General features: G+C 45.5%; 1 protein-coding gene across 2 annotated transcripts in view; it reads right to left on the reverse strand.

The window, feature by feature from the left end:
- Window positions 1-9,264, reverse strand: part of RANBP3L (RAN binding protein 3 like) — a 172,966-nt gene extending 163,702 nt beyond the window's left edge. The window contains exon 1 of one of the 2 annotated variants that reach the window (XM_069221043.1): window positions 8,613-9,264. In XM_069221043.1, coding sequence (XP_069077144.1) covers window positions 8,613-8,784 — 172 coding nt within the window. In that variant the 5' untranslated portion in view covers window positions 8,785-9,264. The remainder of the gene's footprint in view (window positions 1-8,612) is intronic. The other variant, XM_069221035.1, reaches the window with a different exon arrangement.
- Between the last annotated feature and the right edge of the window lie 3,860 nt (window positions 9,265-13,124).

Genomic DNA, 13,124 nt, shown 5'->3' on the forward strand with positions numbered 1-13,124 from the left:
AGCTGCACTCTCTGGCATGCCGTGTGGTGCCATTTGTGCTTCTTTTTCCGTGCAAGATGTGTTTCTGGTGCTAAATCACAGGCAAAGTGTCTGTTTCCGTCCATTAGCAGAACTCTGCGGAATCTTGCTGATCTTTTTTTGTAACTTAGTGGAATTTCGCGGTGTCAAATTGTGCAGGTTCTGCCCACAACCTAATAAAAAGTCACTGCTAATTCTCTCCACAATTTAATGCTAAACTGTCTGCTTTGAAGCTTCTTTGCGGGTCCATTGATAGTATCACGTTCACATATCATTTTTGTGAAAATGTTACTTTTTTGTTTAAATGTTGATCCATAGCTTTTTATGTTTGTCTGTTTGTAGCATTGCCCACTGGTAAACTTAATATCCAGTTTGTATCGGAAGCAGCAGATTCTGTCCTCAATGAGGCTGAGGTCTTGCACCCCCTCCCCCAAAATCCAGACTGACGTGCTGCCCTGGGTCAGTGAAGAGATTGTGTTTGAATTCAAATGTGATCCGGTGTCTTTGTTTCACTTTAGATACTGTGTGGCCTTGTGCAGTACAGCTGTCATTTTATTCCTCTGCAGCCAAGTCATAGCAGTGGTTGTGAGGAAGGAACAGGAAGTGATGCCCAGCATGTGCTTGCCAATTTGGAAGCAGCAAAGAAGACAGACAATAATGCCAACAAACGGTCAGCAATGGGCATGCTCCAACCCCTTTATTGTAAGCAATACCTCTTTTAGCAACAGTTCAAGCATGCTGTCAGGCAAGACCTGAAAATACTTGATAGAAATCAAATTAAATCATTCAGTACATCTGGGTGTGCTTTGTAGTAAAGGCTAAGAGGTAAATGGCCTCTCTAACAGCATACTCTGCCTTTAGGTGCATGCCACAGGTTTTCTTAGTCTTTTAAAATTCAGCATTTTTAGATTTACACTTGTGGTCTCTAACTTTGATTTTGTTCTCAAGAAGCAGACTATGGCAGTAGACCACGGCACGCATAGAAGACCCCTGACAGGAACAAGAATCTTTTTTAAATAGCTCTATGTCAGAGACCAGCATAGGTCAGCTAAAAAGCTCTCTGCCTTGTTAAAACCAGTAACCCAAAGGTGATTCTCTTTCTCCCACATCTCAAGAATGAGCTGACAAACTGATCTTGGTTTTCTCTGCAAAGACATACCCAAGGCCAGAATACTGTCAACCGCTGCGCTACATGCTATCCACATTCTCTCCAGTGACAAACCACATCAAGCTGGGATGGTGTAAAGGTGTAGAGTATTTTTAACTTCCCCTTCCTCAATCTCTCCATCAAACCACACTCTTTTTTCAAGCCACCCTCCAGCTCTGTTGCCATGTTTAGTCACACCACACCCTTGATGTGTTTCCTCCAGCATGTCATGTAATCCTCAATAGAGCAGCAATAAATTGTCCAATCTGGTTGTTGAACCAGGATAAACTGCAGGCCTGAGATGCCTAACCTGTTGATCCTTAAGAACAGAAGATCTCTACTCCAAATAACACACATACAGCACACATTAGTCAGTGAAGTCATTCATCTTGGTAGCAAAGGCTGAGGACATGCGTGGAAGCAGTCCACACATTTCCATCAGCTCAAAGCCCCTACTACTCACACAGAAGGTGGACCTGAGACTGCAGCAGATGGGGAGCAGTAGAAAACCAGCGGTGGCACCAGTCAGCTGGCCCCCATTCTCTTGAACATGGAAGACCACAATGTGAAAACGTCACCCCTCGGTTTGAGACAGGACTTGTTTCGGTACCATACTGATAATGACCTGGTATATTCATGCTCAGAATGATGTGCCTTCTCAAGTAAAAGTGCAGGATTTTGTTTTTAATAAATGGTGTAAACATTTATCATAACGAGCACAGTCTGGTAGTAGATCTGTTCATTCAATTGGACTTTACTTTGCGCTCAGAAACTTCTCATTTTTACTTTAGTGAGAAATGGATGCCAGCATTGCAGAGCGAAAAAAAAGTTGCTTCCAGGCCAGCACAGAGAAAGACTAGATAAAAACAAAAAAACAAAAAAAGAGAAGAAGTCGGACGGGCTGCAGGACTTTTGAAATGCTCATAAATAAGTCACTGGTACTCATGCGACCACTTGTCAGTATGAGCTCTACACAAAACGTTTTTAACCACTCTTGCAATAATGAAAGACTGAGTTGCTCTCCTTGGAATTTCAACCGCGACGTGCTAGTTGCCTACAAAACAAAAAAAGAGGGATGCAAAAATGAAAACAACTATCTTGCCAGGTGGAATTTCGCCATCAGGAACGCGTGACTCTCTGATAAAACACACAGACAGTGTTTGGTGCTCCTATAACACATTGACTTAGGCATCATATTAATTACGGTAATCATATGAACTAAAATAAAATACAGAGTTTACTTTTCGACTAAACTACACTGTATTACCGGTTTTTCATATGGATTAATGTATTCAGAGCTCTTAAATTTTAAATTATGTTTGCAAAACTCGGAATGTTAGTCATGGGTCTGTTGGACGGTCCCTAAAGAAGGACCAATTTACCATCTCCATCCTACTTTCGCCCAGCACCGACCTCTGCCGCACTATAACACGACCCATGGGACAAGTGTGTGCTGACTGTACCTACCGCTGCAAGACCTGCTCGTATCACTCACTAACCCAACTCTGGGCCCTTTCTGCCTACAATGAACGGTGGCGAACAATGCCATAAAAGCAACAAATGAAAGAAATGTTTGATTTAAGAAAAAAAGCCCCTGTATGTTTTTTTTGTAACACTAATAGTTGTATGATGGCTCGTTGCGAGTGGCTCTGAGGAGATATTTCTAGTACACTCTTCTTGAGAAAGACAACTAATCCGTGGAAGCCGAAAGATACATCTCATGCACCCAATATGTTATGGAATCTGAGGGAGGTGACGCATTCAAAGTTTTAAAGCAGCCAGAGATCACCGGCTGAAACCCATCTTCTTTCCATCGGCTGTTTTAGGAGAACATCTTGCAGCATGGTCTTCTTACCGCCCAAAATGTATACAGGGTCCTACTAATTTCTTCCAGAATTACCTCAGTCTTTTGCAGAGCAAATATCTTTTTAAACATATTGACGGGTGTAAACAAAAAAAAAATACAAGCTACGAAAATGAGTCTATAGTATATCTGTAAACATACACACACTTAATCTAATCTACTTTGAAAGTTGCCAACATGCTTCTGAATTTGCAATTTAAGAGTTCCAATAACGAAACAGTATTTGGGCCCAGAACTAATATTTAAAGATAGTGGCCCACAGCCATATTTTTGAAACACCCTCTAAATGCCCTACCTCCCCTCAAGTAAAAAAAGAAAAAAAGGTAATGGGTTAAAATAGCAGCTGAAACAGGCTCTTTGGTGGAGCCTGGAACCTTAAAACTGGTTTCCGAAATATATCTTCTTAGGAATATCGAGGTTTTATTGTGTGCCCTGAAGTTTGTGTCCACGTGTGAATGTCTGTGGCTGCTTATTGTTTTCACAGAACGAAGCTGTCATGTTCTCTTGTTTTAGTTGTTTCTTAGACCCATGTAAGACACTCCAATCAGGAGAAAGACTTGTCTGTGATGTCACTGGAAGAAGGAAATGGCTGGTTAATTATCTGTAATCTTCATTATCTGAAGTTGATACACCCTTCTGGATAACAGGGATTGGAAAACTAAACTGTGATGGGGAAGTCTTGGACTGGTGAAGAGTACTGGTAAGGAACCGGCCAGTCCCACCTCGTCCGTATTCCCTGTCACAGTCATTACCTTGTAAGCTACTACTCAAGCATGTAATAGGCTTCAAATTAAACACTTCAAAACAAGAGAGATTCATCAAAATGTAATCCACATTCAAAAGAACAATCATCATTAACCTCATCATTGATTTTCTACTGACCTTAACACTGATATTCCAAAAGCAGAAGACCTGTTTCTCCAACACCAACAACCTATAATGATTCATAAAAGGAGTGGGAGATGCCCAAGTTGAGGCATTACATGTTTCATTCATTTAAGTGTCGCCCCAGGAGTTGCCTTTCTTGTTGACTTCCCATAGACTACACTGGTTAACGCTTCTCTTCGAGCTTTAGAAGTTGAAATGACAGCTAATTTTACCCTTCTACTTAAGGCAGCACATGAAGGGTTTACACCCTGACCTGCTGAACAGGAGGTTAAAAAAAAAAAGCCTGTGGTTTTCTGAATGACACAGTTCGAATCAAGTAGATCAATAAAGACCTTTTTGCATCCAAAGTGTGCAGAGCTTAATTCTCATCTGAGACCGCCAATGGACACACTACCATTCAAATCTGATCCTCGGAACAGTAAAACGATGAGACTTTAGGAAGGAATTGTGGCTGTGTTGAAGAATAACCTTATCAGGCAAAATAACTCTGTGTAGTTGTATTTTATGTAGAGCTTAGTGTGCTACTGCTTGTTGGGATTGAAAAGTCCCTCACGTAGTGATGGACATGTATCCCTCCCCTGAGTGCCTCCAACTGCAATGAAGTCTGGATCTCTGGTGCTGATTTTTAATGTGATGCGAGAACACAGATCATGTGTGTGCACCGTGACACAGGCCTGTCTCAGAGACTGCGGTCTGTTTGGATGGGAGGGGCACCCAAAGCACTAATCTCATAGTGATGAAAGGCTTCTGCCTTTGCCAGGAGTTAAAGCAGCACCAGCACAGTGGTGGCAGCATATCGTGTAGTGGTCAATAGGTGTGAAGAGACCTTTTTACCTGTGTCACTGGAATGAGGCCCACAGGCTCACACATGTAAAGTTCCTCTGCTGTGTGGCTTGGCCTTACACCTACACTGTCATCAAAGCAATGCATGCAAATTACTAAAATAGGTTTAGAATCGTATTTTTCCCCCCCTCAATCTTTTATTATTCTAATAGTGCTAAGAAGGGTTCAGTTCGGTAGTAATACAACTTAATTGATATGACATCACCAATCATTGTGCTATGCTTCAAATCCTGAGTTTATGGGGTAGATTTACTAACACTTTTCACCTGGTTTGCGTCTCAAAGTTGACACAGATCTGGTGTAAAATCTGTTTTTTTGGGTTTACTTTCCATTGCAAATCTTGAATTGAAACGTGAAGTACCCCTAAAGGTATACAAAGTAGAACTGTGTGCCATTTTGTTTCAAGGAGACGTCCACACAGCCACCCTTGGATCTTTTTGTTGTTTTTCAAATACTTTTATTGAGTTTTATAAAATAACAGAAGAAAATTGCAGTAGGACATAAAATTAACTCAGTATAGTGAGTGTATCAAAGAGTGACAGACATGTGAAATAAACATTGTACACTTAGAAATAACATTGAAAACGAAGATTAGAAAACATCTGGAGAAAGGAGCATTCAAGCAAAGTTGTAGTTGAACTGAACAGTCGAGCTTTAAGGTCACTTGAGCAGACATTACAGGTGGTTATAAAAACAAAACCTGTTTATTTATAGAAATATTTATTTTAAGACTCCATCCCTTACAACAAATAATAGCCTACTTAGCTCCAAGGTCTAATGTGTGCCATATTGATTTGGACAGGCCTTTCCAAGGAGAGACTGTAAAGAGATGTCTGCACCACTAATAAATTAAATCCAGTTTTTTCTAATTGTCGAACCTAAGATTTGGAGTATTTTTCCAGTTTGTGCGGATTCGTTTACAAGCTAGAGTAAGCAAGTAATTTTTAAGGTATCTATCCCTTTAATAACATATGAGAGTGCTGAATGGTCATGTAAGAAGATACGTAAATCCTTCTATTGGTTGAATATGGAAAAGTGATTTCATGACTTCAACAATTTCCGCCCAAAATGTTGTAAGGGTGGGGCAATAGAAGACCATATGCGGTAAGTCACCAAAGTTATTATTACAATTCCAGCACACCCATGGATTTTGTCACTAATCCCCATCTACTAACTTTGATAGGGATTTGCACCAAAAAATGATGCCTCCTAGAGACAGAGGTGAAGTTGGAGAAAAGATTTATCTTCGCCAAACCTTTCCACCTTTTGCATGTGTGCTGCATTGTCCATCACATACCCCAAGTGGTAAAGTGGTAAACTTTGTCAAAACATACAAGATTGTGCGGGAAAGTCACCCTTCCAGTATAAATCATAATCTTGACATCACTTAAAACTCTCTGTGTGTATTGGCACAAGGCACTCTTAGGCACACCAGCACTAGAGACACCAAAAGCACCATTTTGTAGTAGACATAGTGCTGTTGCAAGTAAGGTGCTCCCCGGTTCATACATGCAGTGCAGCCACTTCACTTACTGCACATAGTGAAAACGTGCTCTGCCTCTTCGTTTCTCCCGACCAAGCACTCTCAACACATAATGCCTACCAGTAAGGGTGACGTCACTTCTACACCTTGCAGTCCTTATTCTCTTAAGTAACATCTCCTATACATTGATTTACACTCTAGTAGGGCCCAGTGTCTGTACATAATATGTGTGTGATGTGAAACGCTCTGACACCCTACACTGGGATGAGCAGCGCTATAAAATTAATTGAGAGAGGGGCTAAGTAGAGTTGTAGGGCACCACTGAAGGGTGGTAGTCAGGGGATCCGCGAAGAAAGAGATCATGGGGGGCACACAACAAAGAGTTGCACTGGGCGCCACCCTCGTTGATACACAACCAGTAGTTCGGTGGGTGTTGGGCTGGCACTCCTGCTGTGCCACTGGTGTTAGTTAGGGTTTCACATTCAGAAACCTAGAGGACTATGCACAAGCCTACTATAAAATTTCGCACGAAAGCATATAAACATTGGAAATGTAAAGAATGTAGGTCAAGCCGATCTCCAAGAGAATATCGGGAATCCGCATTTCTTTATCCGCCTCCAGCGGCCCTCACTTTCCACCCGCCCCTTTGATACTATGATCTTTAAATGAGAGATTTATGTACACGTTATTCGCCTATTCGAGAGACGTCTCTGTGGTCTCGGCTGTGATGTCACTTTAACGCATCATGCAATGCAACTAAGTGAGGTAACGGGGCAGGAATCGGGAGATACTGACTGATTTGGGCCAGATTCCTGTTCTCACTGGGGACTGCTGGTGGAAACACAGACCCGTTTGCAGACGCATCCCTGATCTTTCAGCATCGACTGGCCAACAACACGCCCCCCCCCCCCCCCACACACACTTCCCTACCCGACGGGAGCTGTGCCCCCCGCCTTCAGAAGCGGTGCAAGATCCGGCCCAACGACTACCACAGCCTGCCGTGACCAGTGGCGTGGCAGAAGTGTCGCCACCGGTCGTACTGCACGCAAGGGAACTGGTCCAAGTGCCTCGAGCTGTGAGTGGCACGTTCGTAAACAAACACACGTGTGGGAGGCACAGGGCGACACAGCGCCCCCGAAGACTCCTGTGTCTCTGCCACGTTATCTGTCAAAATTGGAAGCCACTAAAAACCGACTTTACTGCTAAACAAGAAAGCTGGAAAACCACACCAGATCTAAAAATAATGTTTCTTTTTTTTGTACACCTACAGTAATTGGTTGTCTGGTGTGCACGTGTCAAGACAGCTCCACATTTATACAATGTGAGAGGTCCGAGTCTCCTGTGATGACATGACGTGCAAAGCCCACGAGAGGCGCTGGCGAGCCCCTTTAACCCTCCTCCCTGCTCCTTTAACTCCGAGACTCAGAACTCCGTTAAACCCACGGTTGTAGCGTGATCAGTAAGACTTGGGGGGTGTGAGCGTCAGATTTCCCAACAATCACGCTGGGGTACAATGTCAAAATATACAAAACGACAAACAGGCCACATGAGCCGGACTAAAGGGGCAGTGGAAAGGGAGACGAATGCGGATTGGCACGTGAAGAGAAAACAATATTTTGTGAAATAGCACGTTTTTTAATACTTTCAAAGCAGGGAGTGGGAGAGTGTGGGTGCGTTTTTAACTGTGTTTATGCAAAACAAAACTTGTGAAATCCAACAGACACCGCAGCATACCCGACGGAAAAAATCTGTACTCAACTATTTTCCATAAAATGCATTTAGTAGGGGCGCAGCTACGCCGAGCCCACACTAAGGATCCTACAGCGAAGACACTGCAGAGCTCTGTTTACCAAAGCTCTCCTGTCATACAATCAAAATTACGCCATTATGATACTCGTTTCTTTCTTCTCAGCCACCACACAGTTCTCCGTATAGAATCATATCCCCAAGCTCTTTCTGCAGCAAAAACAGTGTTCCCTGTAAAGCGCTTTCGAGGTCCTCTGAGTTATGTCCGCGCTACATCATATTACGTCGAGTACCTAAATCGCAGAATATCTGTGGTATCGATCCTATCTGCCTACTTGGTACCATGTCGTGCATGAACCAATCACCCTGTGTTTAGTACTTTGCATGTTGGGATTTGTAGTTCTGCTTTGCCCAGCGCAACTGAGTGTCTGCAATCCGAAGTGTTGGAGGCTAAAATGCCAAGAGCAGGTACAGGTGTTGTGCATTTGGAGGTGTGTGTGTGGGGGGGGGGGTGCTGGCACTTACCAGTTAATACGCGCCTTGATGCAATTATTTAGTTCACCTCTTCATTGACTGAATGGCAGTGCTAGAGGCGATATGAAAATAAAGCATGCGAGCCTTACCTCTGCTGCAGACGTCGCTCTCCCACCAATGCAAACTGCTGCTGTTGGGTCTTGGGTACCCCGTTTCCCTGAGAGGGCAGTTTCTGTCCTTCCTGTTGCGGTACACCGAGGTGATTGTCGACTCGCCGCACAGGGAGTCCCCTGTGTCAGGGAGGCCCTGCTGGTTCCTCATGGCTGTAGTCCGTGAGCGCTGACGGCTTCGAGGCGCACTGCCCCAAATGACACAGCTTCAGTATCTCTTGGAGTGGGTCTCCCCTCTTCGAGGCGCTCAGCGGGAGTTTCGACGTGGGGCAGTAAAGCAGAAGTCTCACTCTTGTCTCCTGTGCACGCTGCTCGACTCGTACCCCTACCTGCATTCCCAGGGCGCCTGGAGTACGTGACCCCCCCAGTCGGACCGGACCAGATTGTGATTTCTATGCAGTCGGCGGTGGATCGTTTTGAAAGGCAGAATTCCGGCTCGATCTGGTGTGCGGGCAGTTTGCAGCGAGTGTGTGTGTCAGCACGGGAGGAGGGAGGGGTCAGGGGAGGAGTTCTGCACCCTGAGAGGATTAGGGCCCTGCTGGGGAGAGAGGGTCCTGATTGTTTACATAGAGGACTTCCATAGGCCGAGTTCGGATAGTTTCTTTGAAGCCAGCAGCTGGGCTACCCCTGCAGCTGGATGAAGGTGCGACGGGGGAAGTAAGCAATCACTTGCTGTTCTATACTCCAGCCAGCATGAGCAGCAGAAAGCAGTGTTGGCTTTTTTCAAAACAACTCCCCGCTATTATTTGTAAATATGATTTTTAAAACGGAATGTCCGTTTACATTACTAAATGTATACTCCATTAGATCATTTAACAATCGGCTTTAAATTTCCAGTTCTTTGTTTTGTTCGTATTAGAAGCTCATAAAACCAATAAAATACATCAACCCGTAGCAAGAAAAAAAACATTTACAACATAATAAAATTAGGCATAATTATAATCAGAAAAACTGGTCATCAAGTGCATATAAGGCGTACGTCGAAGCATTTCAGTAAACAAACACCTTACATCTACTTCAATTTCAGTCTAATCTACCAAGCACAATTTAAGAACTTCGAGACTCCAGAGGAACAGAAAAGTATTTCAGTGCAATCGTAACACAATGCATAGGCGACCCTTACCGCTCTTACACGAACAGCTCCCAGAATGGGAAAAATCAATTTCTTTCTGTCATTATCATAAAGACAACCAAGCATTGGCAAAGATAATAGGTCTCACCTATGAGACAAGAGCTATTGGCATTGCAGAATGGTTTAAATAAAATATTGGCAAATCTTCTAGGTCTCGTCTGTAACAGATTTTGGCTTTGTTAATGGTCTTAGCCATATTGTAAAGCAGTGTGGCAAGCGACAAGGACAGCGGGAGGAGTGGCAGGTAACACGGAGGACAAGCACACAAGGATGTTTGCTGGAAAAACAAGCATTGGCATAGCCAATAGGTCGCACCTTAGGGACCTTATGAGTATTTAGCCATGCAGCACATTATCCTGGGTGCTACAACATCTTCTGTTACTTCACGTGTGTAGGAAGTTGGCTCTGTATGTGCTATTTCAAAGTAAGGAATAGCATGCACAGAGTCCAAGGGTTCCCCTTAGAGGTAAGATAGTGGCAAAAAGAGATAATACTAATGCTCTATTTTGTGGTAGTGTGGTCGAGCAGTAGGCTTATCCAAGGAGTAGTGTTAAGCATTTGTTGTACATACACATAGACAATAAATGAGGTACACACACTCAGAGACAAATCCAGCCAATAGGTTTTTATATAGAAAAATATCTTTTCTTAGTTTATTTTAAGAACCACAGGTTCAAATTCTACATGTAATATCTCATTCGAAAGGTATTGCAGGTAAGTACTTTAGGAACTTCAAATCATCAAAATTGCATGTATACTTTTCAAGTTATTCACAAATAGCTGTTTTAAAAGTGGACACAGCGCAATTTTCACAGTTCCTAGGGGAGGTAAGTATTTGTTAGGTTAACCAGGTAAGTAAGACACTTACAGGGCTTAGTTCTTGGTCCAAGGTAGCCCACCGTTGGGGGTTCAGAGTAACCCCAAAGTCACCACACCAGCAGCTCAGGGCCGGTCAGGTGCAGAGTTCAAAGTGGTGCCCAAAACACATAGGCTAGAATGGAGAGAAGGGGGTGCCCCGGTTCCGGTCTGCTTGCAGGTAAGTACCCGCGTCTTCGGAGGGCAGACCAGGGGGGTTTTGTAGGGCACCGGGGGGGACACAAGTCCACACAGAAATTTCACCCTCAGCAGCGCGGGGGCGGCCGGGTGCAGTGTAGGAACAGGCGTCGGGTTCGCAATGTTAGTCTATGAGAGATCTCGGGATCTCTTCAGCGCTGCAGGCAGGCAAGGGGGGGATTCCTCGGGGAAACCTCCACTTGGGTAAGGGAGAGGGACTCCTGGGGGTCACTTCTCCAGTGAAAGTCCGGTCCTTCAGGTCCTGGGGGCTGCGGGTGCAGGGTCTCTCCCAGGCGTCGGGACTTTAGGTTCAAAGAGTCGCGGTCAGGGGAAGCCTCGGGATTCCCTCTGCAGGCGGCGCTGTGGGGGCTCAGGGGGGACAGGTTTTGGTACTCACAGTATCAGAGTAGTCCTGGGGTCCCTCCTGAGGTGTTGGATCGCCACCAGCCGAGTCGGGGTCGCCGGGTGCAGTGTTGCAAGTCTCACGCTTCTTGCGGGGAGCTTGCAGGGTTCTTTAAAGCTGCTGGAAACAAAGTTGCAGCTTTTCTTGGAGCAGGTCCGCTGTCCTCGGGAGTTTCTTGTCTTTTCGAAGCAGGGGCAGTCCTCAGAGGATGTCGAGGTCGCTGGTCCCTTTGGAAGGCGTCGCTGGAGCAGGATCTTTGGAAGGCAGGAGACAGGCCGGTGAGTTTCTGGAGCCAAGGCAGTTGTCGTCTTCTGGTCTTCCTCTGCAGGGGTTTTCAGCTAGGCAGTCCTTCTTCTTGTAGTTGCAGGAATCTAATTTTCTAGGGTTGAGGGTAGCCCTTAAATACTAAATTTAAGGGCGTGTTTAGGTCTGGGGGGTTAGTAGCCAATGGCTACTAGCCCTGAGGGTGGGTACACCCTCTTTGTGCCTCCTCCCAAGGGGAGGGGGTCACAATCCTAACCCTATTGGGGGAATCCTCCATCTGCAAGATGGAGGATTTCTAAAAGTTAGAGTCACCTCAGCTCAGGACACCTTAGGGGCTGTCCTGACTGGCCAGTGACTCCTCCTTGTTGCTTTCTTTGTTCCCTCCAGCCTTGCCGCCTAAAGTGGGGGCCGTGGCCGGAGGGGGCGGGCAACTCCACTAAGCTGGAGTGCCCTGCTGGGCTGTGACAAAGGGGTGAGCCTTTGAGGCTCACCGCCAGGTGTTACAGCTCCTGCCTGGGGGAGGTGTTAGCATCTCCACCCAGTGCATGCTTTGTTACTGGCCTCAGAGTGACAAAGGCACTCTCCCCATGGGGCCAGCAACATGTCTCTAGTGTGGCAGGCTGCTGGAACCAGTCAGCCTACACAGATAGTTGGTTAAGTTTCAGGGGGCACCTCTAAGGTGCCCTCTGTGGTGTATTTTACAATAAAATGTACACTGGCATCAGTGTGCATTTATTGTGCTGAGAAGTTTGATACCAAACTTCCCAGTTTTCAGTGTAGCCATTATGGTGCTGTGGAGTTCGTGTAAAACAGACTCCCAGACCATATACTCTTATGGCTACCCTGCACTTACAATGTCTAAGGTTTTGCTTAGACACTGTAGGGGCACAGTGCTCATGCACTGGTACCCTCACCTATGGTATAGTGCACCCTGCCTTAGGGCTGTAAGGCCTGCTAGAGGGGTGTCTTATCTATACTGCATAGGCAGTGAGAGGCTGGCATGGCACCCTGAGGGGAGTGCCATGTCGACTTACTCATTTTGTTCTCACTAGCACACACAGGCTTGTAAGCAGTGTGGCTGTGCTGAGTGAGGGGTCTCTAGGGTGGCATAATGCATGCTGCAGCCCTTAGAGACCTTCCCTGGCATCAGGGCCCTTGGTACCAGAGGTACCAGTTACAAGGGACTTATCTGGATGCCAGGGTGTGCCAATTGTGGGATCAATGGTACATTTTAGGTGAAAGAACACTGGTGCTGGGGCCTGGTTAGCAGGGTCCCAGCACACTTCTCAGTCAAGTCAGCATCAGTATCAGGCAAAAAGTGGGGGGTAACTGCAACAGGGAGCCATTTCTTTACACAAGCCCCCCCCAGCCCACAGGCCAGGAGACTCAGCCCAAGCTGGGAGAGTCTTCCTAGTCTGTCAGGCGAGGAAGAGTAGGAGAAATAGGCTGGTTAGTTGCAGGGCCTACTCTGCCTTACATCCTTCTGTTCAGGTCATTCCCTTTGGGGAACTGACCTACTTCCACAGTGATAGGACCTAGTCTGAATTGCCTCTTGTCTGCCTTTTCAATGTCTCCACCCATTCTTTCTATTTTGGTCTTAGAGGTATCCACCTCTGCTAACCTTATCTTGGCCAGAGTT

This window comes from Pleurodeles waltl, chromosome 1_1, assembly GCF_031143425.1.
Source record: "Pleurodeles waltl isolate 20211129_DDA chromosome 1_1, aPleWal1.hap1.20221129, whole genome shotgun sequence".
NCBI classification, from domain to species: domain Eukaryota; kingdom Metazoa; phylum Chordata; class Amphibia; order Caudata; family Salamandridae; genus Pleurodeles; species Pleurodeles waltl.